Source organism: Microcaecilia unicolor, chromosome 7 (genome assembly GCF_901765095.1).
Source record: "Microcaecilia unicolor chromosome 7, aMicUni1.1, whole genome shotgun sequence".
NCBI lineage: Eukaryota > Metazoa > Chordata > Amphibia > Gymnophiona > Siphonopidae > Microcaecilia > Microcaecilia unicolor.
Genome location: NC_044037.1, coordinates 217711609 through 217726871, shown reverse-complemented (window position 1 = coordinate 217726871; position 15263 = coordinate 217711609). Strand labels below are relative to the sequence as shown.

General features: G+C 45.2%; 1 protein-coding gene across 1 annotated transcript in view; it reads right to left on the bottom strand.

Annotated features, from left to right (window-relative positions):
* The window catches only part of CCDC141 (coiled-coil domain containing 141), a 237817-nt gene that overhangs the window by 63442 nt on the left and 159112 nt on the right, over window positions 1–15263 (bottom strand). Inside the window, exons 15-18 of the mRNA XM_030210847.1 lie at window positions 15027–15152; window positions 13618–13806; window positions 12827–13006; window positions 11271–11420 (exon numbers count right to left, since the gene is read on the bottom strand). Coding sequence (XP_030066707.1) covers window positions 11271–11420; window positions 12827–13006; window positions 13618–13806; window positions 15027–15152 — 645 coding nt within the window. The remainder of the gene's footprint in view (window positions 1–11270; window positions 11421–12826; window positions 13007–13617; window positions 13807–15026; window positions 15153–15263) is intronic.

The window sequence follows — 15263 nt, the reverse complement described above, 5'->3', positions numbered from 1 at the left end:
GATCTGGATCATCAACTTCGCTGTTCTGACCCAAGACTTGTACGCCAAACTGAAAGGACCTGAACTCGAAGGCCAACACCTCCAGTGGGAGAAACACGAACTGAAAGCCCTTCAGGACCTCAAGGAGGCCCTTGTGGCCCCACCAGCGCTCGGATTGCCAGATGTGACCAAGCCGTTCCACTTGTTCATCGACGAAAAGAAGGGATTGGCACTTGGAGTCCTCACCCAACTGGTCGGTACCTAGCAACGTCCTGTAGCATATCTCTCCAAGGGCATGGACAACGTGGCACGAGGATGGCCGGGGTGTCTCCGAAGCATTGCGGCGGCTTGTCTGCTGATACACGAGGCCAATAAACTCACGTTTGGCCAAACCCTCTTTGTGACTACACCCCACACCATCCGCGGCCTACTCGAGAGCCACGGACCCAGATGGATGACCAACTCCCGATTGGTTAAATATCAAGCCCTCCTGTGTGAAAATCCGGAGGTGCGGATCCTGGACACAACCAACCTTAATCCTGCTACCCTCCTTCCGGCCCCTGAACCACCACTCCACGACTGTGAAGAGGTAATGGCCACTGTACATTCTAGCAGACCTGACCTTAAGGACCAACCCTGGCAAGGGGGCATCACCCTGTTCACCGATGGCAGCAGCCAAGTAATAGAGGGAATTCGAAGAGCTGGCTATGCTGTCGTGTCTGAGGACCATGTGATCGAGGCTATGGCTCTGCCGCCCGGAACGTCAGCCCAGAAAGCGGAACTGATCGCCCTCACCAGAGCCCTCCTGTGGGCTGAAGGAAAAGTTGTTAACATCTACACCGATTCCAAATACGCCTTCCTCACCCTCCAGGTGCACGGAGCCTTGTACAAAGAGAGAGGTTATCTAACCGCTGAAGGGAAGGGACTCGCAGACGCCACCGAGATCTGCCAGCTAGTCGAGTCAGTATGGAAGCCAAAGAAAGTAGCTGTGATGCATTGCAGGGCCCACACCGGCCGGACGGACCCTATCGCCCAGGGAAATCAACGGGCGGACGATGCAGCAAAAAGGGCAAGTCGTCTCCTTTACCTTTCTCATTCCTCTGACCCTGTACTAATCGTTCACCTCCCCACAGAGACTCCCACCTATGCCCCACAAGAGGAGGAGTGGGCCCGGCAAGAGGGCCTGGAGTCACGCAATGGTTGGTGGGTACTACAGGATGGGCGCATATGGATACCCGAAGCCTTGGCCTGGACGGTGGCCAGAGAGGCCCACAACCGCACCCATCTGGGCAAGGACGCTCTGAGACGCCTGCTCGAGAAGACCTACTACATCAATAAATTGTCACTCTGGACCAAAAATGCCTCCACCCAATGCGCAACTTGTGCCCGGAATAACCCGAGGACGGGACCCGGTCCCACGCCAGGACATGTCCTCCGAGGCACTAGTCCGTTCCACGTCTGCCAGATTGACTTTACGCATATGCCCCCAGCCAGGGGCTACAAAGCCATCCTCGTCGCCGTGTGTACCTACACCGGATGGATCGAGGCCCAGCCCACCAGAACGGAAATGGCGAAGGAAGTCACGTCCTTATTGATCCATCACCTCCTGCCAAGATACGGCCTTCCCAGACAGATAAATTCTGACAACGGTCCCGCATTTGCCAGCGAAGTGACACAACAACTCAGTACAAGGCTGGGCCTCGATTGGAAGTTACATTGTGCATGGAGACCCCAGAGCAGTGGAGTAGTGGAGAGAGCTAACCGATCCCTGAAGAACCAGCTAGCCAAGCTATGCCAAGAAGCCAAAGCCAAATGGCCTGACCTACTCCCACTGGCCTTACTGCATCTCAGGTGCACCCCCAAGGCTTCAGGCCTCACTCCTTACGAGATGATGTATGCTAGACCACCACCCCTACCTTCCTTTCCCGACTCCTTGCAGATACAGGGCGAGAGCTCCTTAGTAAAACAGATGAGGGCCCTACGCGAGGTAGTGCAGGACATCCAACAGTACACTGAGAGTGTAGGTCCCCTGGTCCTCACTAATCCTACACACCAGTTTAGGGTGGGGGATGAAGTCTGGGTAAAGGAGTGGGATGAATCTGACTGTCTAAAGCCCAAGTGGAAAGGGCCCTCCCTTGTTCTCCTAACCACCCCAACCGCTGTTAAAATTGCAGGAAGTCCCGTGTGGATACATTGGACCAGGTTGAAACCCGCTGCACCTACCAGCTGCACGCCTAAAGTTTGGACTGCCCGTCAACACCCTGACGCTTCACTACGGCTGACCCTAACGAGGAAGTGAACCAGGTCCATGCCTACCCAGCAACAGAAGCTCAATTATTGGACCCACTGTGTCTTTGGCTCCCTGTTTATTGGAGCCGTCATTCTAAGTCTCATAATCTTCCTACTGCAGAGATTGGGATACCTCCCCCCATACATATGATGTTGAAGCTACTCTTCATAATCCTCCTCTGCCCATCTTCGAACCAGCCTATCACCCTGAGTCAGAACTGCACTGAGTGCTTGCGCTCAGTACGCCATCGCATAGAGGGGGGATATCACCTGGTCACTACCCTCATCCATCAGTCACAGCCTCCGGAAGGTGATTGCCAGCCCCTTCCGGTTTGTGCCATTACGACCCCGACTGGACTCCAACAGTTTCACCGGTGCCTCCAGAACAATCTTACTATCTGCCACAGCCCAGTCAAGCCCAGATATTACAATGTCACCCTCAGTGAGGGGCTCCCCCAGTACGTCGGGTCTATGGGGGTCCAGGGAGATGGCGTCCTGTATTACGTAAATTCCACCCGCATCATTGCCGGTGGTACTCAAACTGTAGCCACCCTTACCTTTGACGTGTGTGTTGCTATAGACAGACACCCCTGGTCCCACAAGTTCGGTAATCTGGGTTGGCGCAAGGCCTACGCAAATGATCACAAGTATGTTTGCCCCCTTACTTTAGACGGAAGATATGGATCTCCTTGGTCTTGGTTACCTTGTGCAGCAGACACCCGGACCTCGGGATGGGAACGAGTGTGTGCCTACACCGGAGGCGGATACCCCGGATGCCCTGGTCTAGGTGAAATTCGCAGAGGCTCTGACAACACCGTGCTCCTTGAATGGCCGCTACGGGGACCTGGAACCCCCTGGAGACAAACTTGGGGTTTTGGCATCGACGGGGCCGGAGCGGACCCTATAACCTTCATCACCATCAGCCAGAGCCTTGAGGAGAAAGCACCCACCCACTATCAGACTACGGTTGTCGGGTACCAGGATGTATTCGACGAAATTGCTCACGCTGAGGAGGCAGCGACTAAGTTCCCCATTTCTCCCGAAGCTCGGAACATGTTCCTCAACTTAGCCGAAAACATTGCCCTCTCCCTGGGAATTGCCAACTGTTTCGTCTGTGGAGGCACCGACATGGGTGAGCAATGGCCCTGGGAAGCGAAGGAGATTCACCAGCATATGTGGGACGCCCTCAACACCACCAACATTACCTTTCCCCGGCGTCCGAGGCCTTATGAATGGGCCCTGAGGACCAACATCATAGGTACCCTCTGCGCTAGCCGGGCCCCCTCGAAGCGCTATTCCGTCCCAGTGGGAGATTCCGCTTGCACGGGGGTCCTTCAGTTTAATGGAAGCCGAACCACCTGGTGGCAAACGGACAATCTGCCCGCTCCGGTGCCCATTTGGACCGAACCCACACTGAATACAACCTGGACATACGGGGGAAACGCCTCCCTTAAATGGATAGCCCCGGAGGGCTACTACTACATTTGTGGTCGCAGGGCCTATGAGCAGCTCCCAGCCCGCTGGTATGGTACCTTTTGGGCACCGTCCGTCCTAGTTTCTTCCTCCTGCCTCTACGTGTAGGCGAGACGTTGGGTATACCTCTGTATATGGAGAAGGGGCCTGATAACATGGGCAGACGAAAACGGTCCCCTCGAGACATCAAACCCAAGGTCCAGATAGGAGACTGGAAGGACAACGAGTGGCCTCCAGAACGTATCATTCACTACTATGTGCCGGCCACATGGGCTGAAGATGGCACATATGGGTATCGTATCCCTATCTACATGCTGAATCGCATTATCCGTCTGCAGGCAGTGCTCGAAATACTCACTAACGACTCGGCCCTTGCCCTTAACATCCTGGCACGCCAAAACACCAAATTGATTACCGCGGTTTACCAGAATCGCCTGGCTCTTCACTACCTCTTGGCCCAGGAAGGAGGGGTGTGCGGCAAATTCAATTTTAGCAATTGCTGCCTACAAATTGATGACCAGAGTCACGTCATCAGAGAGATTACTGACCGGATGGTGAAATTGGCTCACGTCCCCGTCCAAACTTGGAATAGCGCCTGGGATTGGACATCTTCCTTAACCAACTGGCTACCGACCTCTGGGAGTCTCAAGGGCCTCCTCATTATGGGTGGCCTGTTCTTGTTGTCCTGCCTATTAATACCTTTGTCTCTCCCCTTTATTTTCAGGTGTCTCCGCTCCACCATGGAAAGCATCGCTGATCGCCGAGCAGCCGCCCAACTCATGGCTCTCCAGATGTATTCCCCCATCCCCCAATCTGATGTGGATGTGGATGAAGCAGAATTTCCTGGATGAGACAGGATCTTGTTCTTTCGAGCACTTCACGAGCCAATGCCCTTGTGACAGCACAAGTCCGGCTACAAAGGGGGGGGGATTCCACTAGGGACCCTCCGTCTCAACCCCGGCGAAGCAACCAGCGGCTGCGCAAGAGCCTAGGGCTCCCTTTTTGCCTCCCTGCTAATGCTTCTTGTCTCTCTTTCCTTTCAGGCGAATGGAAATGATACTTTCCACCAGAATGGATGTTCAAGTATCAAAAGGGGGGAATTGTAGGAGTGGAACACTGGATACTACTGGACTAACAGAACAACCTCAAGCTTTGTGCATACTGATGGACTTTACCTTATGTATACTACCTCTGTTTCTGCCTTTTTGGCATACTCCATACTCGAATGTATTGGACATTTAAGCTCTCTTGTACTGTGCCTTAACTACAACTTGTCAGCTTGTGCTGCTTGCCGCCTATTAGTATAAGACAGGATGCAGGTGCATTAGGTAAATAGCTTGTAACAGTAATAAGCAAGGCTTGCACAGAAACCAGCTTGCACGTAGGTGTCACATGACTAGATGACCTTGGAGGGTGTCGTCACCCCCCCAACCTGCATCTCTGAGCCTAACGAACCTTATCTCCTTTGCTAGAAAGGAGCATTGTGTGTACAGCAAGATACTAAGTTTCGTTTCCCTTGCCAGTATCATTTCAGTATTATGACGTGTGTATGTACTGTGAACTACAAATGTGTACTGTAAGAACTACAAGTGTTTACTGCGCATGTCCACTGTGATGTATAAGGGGCCTAATGCGCAGGCCCAGCAGGGAAGTATAAATGTAAGTGTCAGATGATTTATGACGCACAGTATCCTGAGAGAACTCAGTGCTGTTCATTGCTAGCAATAAAGTTGCATTGCTTTGGAACCAATTTGGCCTTTTGTCTCCTGATTCACTTAGCCTGTTTCATCAGGAAGTGGTCAAGAAGTGGCAGTGGACCATCAGTCATGGCATGGTGCTCCAAGCTACATACCTGGTGGGGAAACAGAACAGTCTGGCAGACAGACTGAGCAGGGTGATACAACCGCATGAGCAGTCTCTAATCATGGGTGTTGCTCAAAAGATCTTCCGAGAGTGAGGCACCCCCTCGGTGAATCTTTTTGCCACTCATCTCAACAACAGGGTCTCTCAGTTCTACTTCAGACTCAGGTCACATGACAGACTGGATGCCTTCCTCCTCGATTGGGGGAAGGGTCATCTGTGTTCCTCAGGCAGGACTGGGGACCATGATCCTCATTACGCCTTACTGGCCAGGATGGATCTAGTTCCCTTTTCTTATGGACTTGTGCTCTGAAGATCCGAGGAGACAGGACTGTTTTCTGTCTCTCATCATGCAAAACAAGCCTCTTCTGCATCCCAAACTTCAGTCCCTGGCTCTCATAGCCTGGATGTTGAGAGTGTAGAATTTGCATACCTACAACTGCCTGAGGATGTCTCCAGAGTGCTGTTGGCTTCCAGAAAAGATTCCACTAAGAGATGTTATGCTGTTAAGTGGAGGAGGTTTGCTGTCTGGTGTTGCTCTCTTTTTTGCCAGACAAAAAACTTACTTGAATTCCTCCTGCACCCTTCTGAGTCTAGTTTGAAGACCAACTCTGTAAGGGATTGCCTCAGTGCAATTGGTGCTTATCACAGTGTTGGTGGAGGGGAGCCCATCTCTGTACAGCCTCTAGTTTGCTTCATGAGAAGTTTGCTGTTGATAAATCCTCCCATCAAACTTCCTACCTTGTCATGGAACTTAATGTTGTCCTCACCCAGCTGATGAAAGCTCCTTTTGAGCCACTAGATTCCTGTCATCTGAAGTACCTGACCTGGAAGGTCTTTTTTTTGCTGGCAGTAACTTCAACTTGCAGAGCTGTTGAGCCTCAAGTCCTACTAGCAGATCCACCATACACAAGGCTTTATCATAATAGAGTGGTTCTCTGCATGTAACCTAAGTTCCTTCCTAAGGTAGTGTCAGAGTTCCATCTTAATCAGTTAATTGTCCTGCCAACATTCTTCTCCTGGTGAGAATGCACTGCACACCTTAGACTGCAAGCGAGCCTTGGCCTTCTATCAATAGCAGACTGCAGCCCATAGACAGTCCACCCATCTTTTTGTTTCTTTTTTATCCAAATGGGATGAGGACAACCATCAGAAAACGCACATTGTCCAATTGGCTAGCAGACTGCATCTCCTTCACTTACACCCACGCTGGGCTGACTTAATGTTAGAGCCATGGCTGTGTCGGTAGCCCACTCAAGTTCAGTCTCTATTGAGGAGATTTGCAGAACTGCAATGTGGTCTTCACACATTCACATTTCATTACTGCCTTGAGCAGTATACCTGATGTGACAGCTGGTTTGGTCAGAAAGTCCTGCAGAATTTGTTTAGTGTCTAGATTCCAATTCCACTCTCCTAGGCCCATCTGTTCCAGGCTGCAACTTCACATCTAAACTGTATATAGATTGAGGTTATTTGGTTCTGGCTGGCTTTGCCGTTGCAAGTCCCCATTGTCCTTTATTTATTGTTTTTGTTGAGCTTGGTAGCTAGGGATTCCCATATGTGAAAAATGATGTCCTGCTTGTCCTCAGAGAAAGCAAAGCTACTCACCTATAGTAGGTGTTCTCTGAGGACAGCAGGGTACGTATTCTCACATCCTACCCCACCTTCCCTAGGAGTTGTATTCTTTTGTTTTAATTTTATACTGCTGGTCCCGCATGATCACGCTGGGTGGAAAGGTACTTGTGTATGCATGATGGGACTCTGGCAAAGACTTCTTAAAGCAATAGAACACTGGGTATTGTCCGCATTGGGGTTCTGTTGGATGATGTCATCCATATGTGAGAATATGTGTCCTGTTGTCCTTGAAGAACACCTGCCACAGGTGACTAACTTCACTTTTCTGGCACAGGTATCTTCCTTAGTAAAGACTGAAACAAAGAATTAATTTAATCTCTTTAATATGGCCTTGACCTCCTTGAGTGCCTCTTTTACCCCTCAGTCATCCAGTGATCCGATTCTTATACTGGCTTCTTGCATCTAATATACCTAAGCTAGGATAGTAGCATAAATCCACTTTGATGTGATTAATGGTAGGTGTAGTTACTCCAAGTCAGTGCCAAAAGTGGGCATGCCTAAGTGTGCCTCGCAATGTATGTAACTGATAGTATTCCATAAATTGTGCGTATCACTAGGTGACATGCCCATGACACACCTATGCTCCTCCCACATTAATGCCCCCCCCCCCTTGTAGTTTGTGCAATATAGGCACACTGTTTATAGAATAGCATCTAGCACTTACACACATAAATGTCAAATACTGATGTCATTTACATGAGTAGGGGCATAATCGAATGCAAACGCTCAAGTGTAAAAACGGCCATCACCGAGAACGGGTCCGTGAAGGGGCGGGCCGAACCGTATTTTCGAAAAAGATGGACGCTTATCTTTAGTTTCGAAAATATGGTTTGTGCCGGCCAAATGCATTGGATGTGGGCGTTTTTTGAGATGGGCGTTTTCGTTTTTCAGCGATAATCGAAACCGCTGCCTGCCATCTCAAAAACGGACCAAATCCAAGGCATTTGGTCATGGGAGGGGCCAGCATTCGTAGTGCACTGGTCCCCCTGAGATGCCTCTATGCCAGCCTCATATATCATACCTAGCTCCATGACAGCAGTATGCAGGTCCCTGGAGCAATTTTAGTTTAGTTGGTGCTGCGTGGGACCCATACAGAGAGCAAAAATCGGAAGAAAAAAAAAACATGCAAGTGCAGTCAGGGACATCCAAATTAAAACAACAGTAATAGGGGGATTCGAACCAGCCACCTTCTGATTACAAGACCTGTGCTCTAACCACTGCACCACTTATTCAGCTGTTTAGATGCCCTTCCCTTTCCATTAAATCCCTCCAAGTTTCTGTGAGCCTATCACAGCTCCTTTAGCTGACATCGGTGTCAGCTAAACAGCTATGATTGGCTGACAGAAACTTGGAGGGACTTAATGGAAAGGGAAGGGTGTCTAAACACCTGAATAAATGGTGCATTGCTTAAAGCACAGGTCTTGTAATCAGAAGGTGGCTGGTTCGAATCCCCCTATTACAATTGTTTTAATTTGGAGGTCCCTGACTGCACTTGCATGTTGTTTTTTCTTCTGATTTTTGCTCTCTGCATGGGTCCCGCGAAGCATCAACTAAACTAAAATTGCTCCGGGGACCTGCATACTACTACTACTACTATTTAACATTTCTAAAGCGCTACTAGGGTTACGCAGCGCTGTACAATTTAACATAAAGGACAGTCCCTGCTCAAAGAGCTTACAATCTAAAGGACAAGTGAACAGTCAGTACGATAGGGGTAGACAAATTGGGGCATTCTGGATTTCCTGAGAGGTGAGAGTTAGGTGCCAAAGGCAGCATTGAAGAGGTGGGCTTTGAGCAAAGACTTGAAGATGGGCAGGGAGGGGGCTTGGCGTAAGGCCTCAGTCCTGCCTAGTTCTTGCATTGCTACTGTTCTTGCCTTGAATCACCTTGCCTTGATTCTGGTCTTGTGCCAGCCTGGAGGTCATAGAGCTAGGTATGATATTTGAGGCTGGTGTAGAGGCTGGAAAAATATTTAAACATTTTGTTTTTTAGGGTGGGAGCGGGGTTAGTGACCACTGGGGGAGGGGAGATCATTCCCGATTCCCTCCGGTGGTCATCTGGTCATTTAGGGCACTTTTTTGGGACCTGTTCATGATAAAACAGGTTCCAGAAAAAGTGACCTAAATTCTCGCTAAAAACGTCTTTCTTTTTTTCATTATCGGCCGAGCGCGCCCATCTCTCCTCGGCCGATAACCACGCCCCAGTCCCGCCTTCACCACGCCTCTGACACGCCCCCATCAACTTTATTTGTTCCCGCGACGGAGTACAGTTGAAGACGCCCAAAATCGGCTTTTGATTATACCGATTTGGGCGCTTTTGCGAGAAAAACGGCCATCTCCCGATTTAGGTCAAAATATGGGTGTTTTTCTCTTTCGAAAATAAGCTGGTAGGTGTGCCAATTCTACAAATTAGTGTCCGCACATGGTGCCTAAATTGACGCGCCTCCTTACAGAGTTGCCCTTCATTTTTTTTATTTTAAAATTTCCTTGCACGTTTCCTTGATAGCTTTATAGCTTTTAATTATGGTTATTAGGAATTTGAATGAACCACAAAGGTTTGTAAAGAATGTTAGAAAAGGTTACTTTCTAAAAACCTCCATACTTCTCCTTTGAGTTTGGTATGTCCCTCTCATGATCTCTGAATGCTTAAGCAGCTTCTATACCACAGTCTTAGGGAATTCATCTGTTCTCTTCCTAAAACCCTCATTACGTAAAAGCCTATCAGTGACAACAGGATAGCTGAATGGATACCTGATCTATTAACATACATGCCATAGATTTTACTCAGGTACTTGGCTTAAAAGCTGTGCGTGGTATGTTATATTTTTTTTAAATTGAAGTTGGTTAACCATGTACGGAAATACTTTTTACCCGCTCATTTAAATTTACTTAGACAATTGTGTTATCCTCTCTAGATAATTGTAATATTTTATACTAGTAAAAAAGCCCCGTTTCTGATGCAAATGAAACGGGGGCTAGCAAGGTTTTTTTCTGTGTGTGTGTCCCTGCCCTCTGCCCTCTCTCCCTTCCCCTGTGCTGTCTGTCCCCTCCCCCCTCGGAGTCGAGTCCTTCAGTGTTAAGTTTCTTGCTGTGCTGTGTTTGTGTTACAGAGATAGTGAGGGCTTCTGCCCTCTCTCCCCTCCCCCCTCTGAGTCCTTCACTGTTACAGAGAGAGTGATTTGATTTCATGCTTTGCTGTGTTTTCCTTCACTGTTTGTGTTACCGAGAGAGCGAGGGCGGGGCAGACACTCATGGGGAAACCGGATATCTCTCCCCCTTCATACTTCCGGCTGGAGGCTTCATTTAGAACGTTGGTGGTGCCTTTTATATATAGAGATGTGGGATGCACTGAAATATCTTTTAATCTTTTGCAGATTCTTCAAACTACCGCAGACTGATTGCCTTTTAATACTATATGGAAAGGGCTACTTCTTTTTAAATTTTACTGCATTGATTCTGAGAGTTGTGCCATTATATTCTGCTTCTTGTTCCATTGTTGTTGGTTCGTTTGAAAATTGAATAAAGAAACTTTCACATAAACTGCATTGGTTCTACTCCTTTGTTTTTAGAGTACTTCATGGACTTGCCCCATCTTATATATCAAACTTGCTCTCTTCTTTCCTCTCTACAAAATGTTTACGTATAAGAAATGTTTTTAATCTCATTTATCTCCAGTAAAAAAAATAGTTTGATTTCAGAGTTATTTTCTACTTCTCTCTCATACCAAGCTGTTAAATTTTGGAACTTCTTGCCTCAAGAAATGAGTATGGAATTTTCTTATTTTCGATTTAGGAGACTGCCAAAACCTTTCCCTTTAATTAAGTTTGATCATGAAGTTGAACTTTTTTGTGAATTTCTGTAATGTATTCTTGGTGGGATCTTGATTTTCTCCCTTTGATCTCTTTTGCAATTTGCTCTGAACCTTTGAATAACGTGGATTATATGTAACTTGCAATGTGTTGTATGTCAATCAAACTAGTAGACTGTTATAGCATGCAGACTAGTCTAGGAATTTCTCAGTTCTTTCAGCCAGACCTCATTTATGTCCTCTTTAATCATGCAGTGGTTAAAGTTGCTTGAAGGTATCTCTTCCAACTTATCTTCCTTGGAGTTCCAGCTAAGACTGTCATGCTCAAGCACTTCTAGCTGTTGCTGCAGATCTTTCCATGAAGCATTAAGGCTTTTCTAAAAGAGAATGCACTAAAGTTAAAGATATATCAAAAGTAACATAGCATTGTAAATCTTATCAGGCAACTGTTTGGCTAAAGTTGTTTACAGAACTAAAATTGTATTGCATCTTCTTTAAGTTTGTTTTTTGGGAGTTTGGGGAGACTAGACATTAGGTACAAACAAGTAAAAGGTAATTATTTTAAAAAGTTGTTTTAAATTCCAGAAAGCTAAATTGAACATATGTATGTTACGTTCGTTCAAGAATATTAGTTTATCTGCAGTTTATCAAAAGAAAAAATCATTTAAAAATCCAAATCAGTTCTAAAATGTAATGCAGATTCCGCGGTGGTGAGATTTGTAAAGGGGTAAAGATGGAATTAATCATGGTGTATGGGTTTCTATGCTAAATCTACACCATTTAAGGAATTTACAGAGAAAATAACAGATTGTGAGTATTTTATTATAGTGCAATTAGATGTTATAAACCTGGTTCCTCGGTAGTTTTGGTTTTAAATGTAATAGATTTATATCAGACTCAACATTGTGAATCAAGATTTTTTTTTACTGCATATGAAATTTTAAAAATTTAAAAGTTGTTAATGAATATGATTAAAAGGAAAAGTCCATTGATTGTTATTAAATTTTGGGGGTTTGCCAGGTTCCTGGGGCCTGGATTGGCCGCTGTCGGAGACGGAGTGCTGGGCTTGATGGACATTTGGTCTTCTCCCAGCGTGGCAGTGCTTATGTACTTATGTTAAAGAGTTTAAAATCACACAGCTGTATTAAAACTAGATAAAATGCAATAGATGTTAAAGTACATAACCAGGTATAATTTGAACAAATTAAGCAAGCTGTAATTTTAAATCAAACAAGTTTTCTTTCCAACAGCTTTAACTGATCTCTGTTGAAGGGTGTACAGATTACACTCTATAAAGATTACACTCAAGTTTTATTGATAGTTGGAGGGGGCCTTTGTCAATAGTTAATTGTTTTATGTTTTGATTTTATGTATGTTTTATTGTACCTCACTTTGGATTTAAAGCGGGCTATAAATATTGGAAAAAACATATTTGCATTTCAGAGGATCTCTGAAAGCCTTTAGAGCATTTCACACTGCCTGCAATTCCAAGAGATTTATATACAATTGAATCTCCTGGGAGGACCATTGACCCTGCAACCTCAATTCATGTCCTCTAGTATTAATATACATACAAACCTCTGGAAGAAGTTTGTATGTATATTAATACCTTTCAAGTACACACTTGAAAACAGTATCTCCTCTCTCTCTCCCCCCTTTCCTCTCCTTTCTGGTTAAATCTCTTTGAATATTGAACCCTAAATATTAGTTTTATAGTTCTAATCCAGTTCAAACAATAAGGAATAAAGTAAACCTTACTGATCTAATTAAATATGTTACTTACAGAATGTTTTGCTGCTGAAATAATGTCCACTCCCAACGTAAGAGCAAGTTTATAGAGATGTGTTATTTGGATCTTCCTCTCCTGAGAATTACTGAGGTAGACTTCAGTTTGCTTTGCCTTGTCAGGAACCACAGCTGGTTCATGAAGTTCTTGATCTCCTGATAATGTCAGACTTTCAAGCTGGAATGTTTTATACTGATAGTCAGTATTAGTGTGTATGTGAAGCAATTATAGCTCCACACAAATTTTGTATTAATCATATACTAGTCAAGGAATAACTATATGTAAAAGCAAAATGGCAGTTCATGTGGCTGCCACTGTACTGAGTGTTAACAAAACAGTATGCTTCATCTATCTATGCAAGAGTAAAATGGACGTGGCATAAATATAGCAATGTGTAACAAGAGTTGGTGAGAACCCCTTGTTGGGACATTTGTAGCAGAGAGAGCTGCTTGATAAGAATCTGGTAGCAAATTACTATTTAAAAAGTAAGGCGTAATAAATGAATGGCTATAGTAGATAAGTGAGCCAGAGCGGAGGGTGGGGTACCTATGGGTGAATGGACATTTTAGGTGACATAGCCAGCCTGGATCCCTCTTGGATGACACAATTAGACCACCCCCCCCCCCCCCTTGGATAAAGTGACTTTATGTGTATAACTATGACCACTGTTATGTGTGTTATATATTCCCTTCATGTTGAGACTCTGGGCCAATACCCATCTTCCCACTACTTCCAGTGATCTCACAGTAGAAGAACAGTGTTGAAAAGAATAACGTTCTTTGACTTACTTCTTGCCTAACTTGATGATACTTCACAGCCTTACTGAGAATATCTTCATGCTCTTTGATTCTCTCTTGTATCTGCTGATGGAGATAGATAAGCTCGCTGATTTTGTTAGTCTTTTCTTTCACAGGAGCTCCACTCAGACTTAGCAGTTCAGATATCTTTATGGTATATTCAACTTCAGCATTTAGTTCCTAACAAAACATGTATAAGGCATTACTTGAAATATTTTTTAAAAATCAGTTGTGTACTGATAGTATGACCTTTATTTTAGAAGCTTTCCCATATGTAAATGGCAGCCTACACATAAAAATTCTATTTCACAACAGTGGCCATTTACACATGGTTAACAGTTGTTTGGGTTTTTTTTTTAGATATATCGCTCTTAATACAACAGCTAAGCGATGTACAATATAAAAACAAATTGAAAATTAAAACAGATCAGAGAGAATGCCAATATCAGTAGTAAAGTATGAGCGAGGGAAAACAAACAATATCAATAAGATTGAAAGATTCCTTAAAATTCAAGATAGAAAAAGAGAAGGTTTTCTGTACTGTATATCTGCCCCAGGTTGAAGGAGTATCCTGGGGCAAATATACAGTATAGATGTGGATCTCCATTTCATGGAGGGAATCTATGTCTGTATGGAAGAAGATAGATGTTGGTGCTTAGAGCTGCACTAAGTTATGTACATGTGCCTTGTCTAACGGACAGCTGTAGATCCCGAGGTCTGCCCCCCTCCCCAGGGCATCCATATTCATCCAGTGGCAACAATCTTCTGCCACAACCACCCTGATGCAAGCCCCCACCAGTTCACACCCCCAATAGCAAACCACTCTTCCACCAGTGCAAGCACCCATCCTCATATGTGGGCAATCCCCTTGAGGATCAAAACTCCCAAGATATGGCTTCCCTTGGCAGACCCCACCTACCCTCTGGTCCACACAGTAGGGGTCCCTGGGGTCTAGTAGGGCAGGAACGGTACCCACTTGTTTCGCACCTCAGTAAACAGGTCTCTCAAAATAGCCACCAACATATCTAATAGCCACCAAAATATCTAGCAGTTTTCCCTATGTGCAGCTTTCTCAAATCACTACGCCTTCTATATGTGGAAGGACCTTAATATGCAGTCATGCACCTATTTTAAAAGAGGCTCTATATTCTCCTCTCCATGTATGATCTAAAATATGCCTTCTTGTCGCTAGTTGCATTGCAGTAATTCTGCTCCTTATAGAGAAGATGCATGTAATATAACACCAAAATATAAAGTGACAAAAAATCAATTAGAATGATATATTTATAATATAAATAATACATAATAATAGAAGTCAAAGGTCAATGAAATGTACTGCTACAATTAATGTAAATAAATTAGAACATGCTTAGCAAGTTAGGAGTATCAGACTTTCTCACCTGAAGTTTTGTTTTCATTCTGTTACATTTTTCTAGTAATTCTGAAAGAGTTTGCATGGTACTTCCAAGGTTAGCTGCTGATATTGGTTTCAGATCCTCCTCAAAAATTTTTAAACTCTCAGTAGTCTGAAAACAATAATATTCATTTTCTAAATATAACTTCAGAGCCATAGAGAGATAACAACTAAAATGTTCTCCAGGGCAGGGAGAGAGCCAGCAACAGGAGATTGTTAGGGT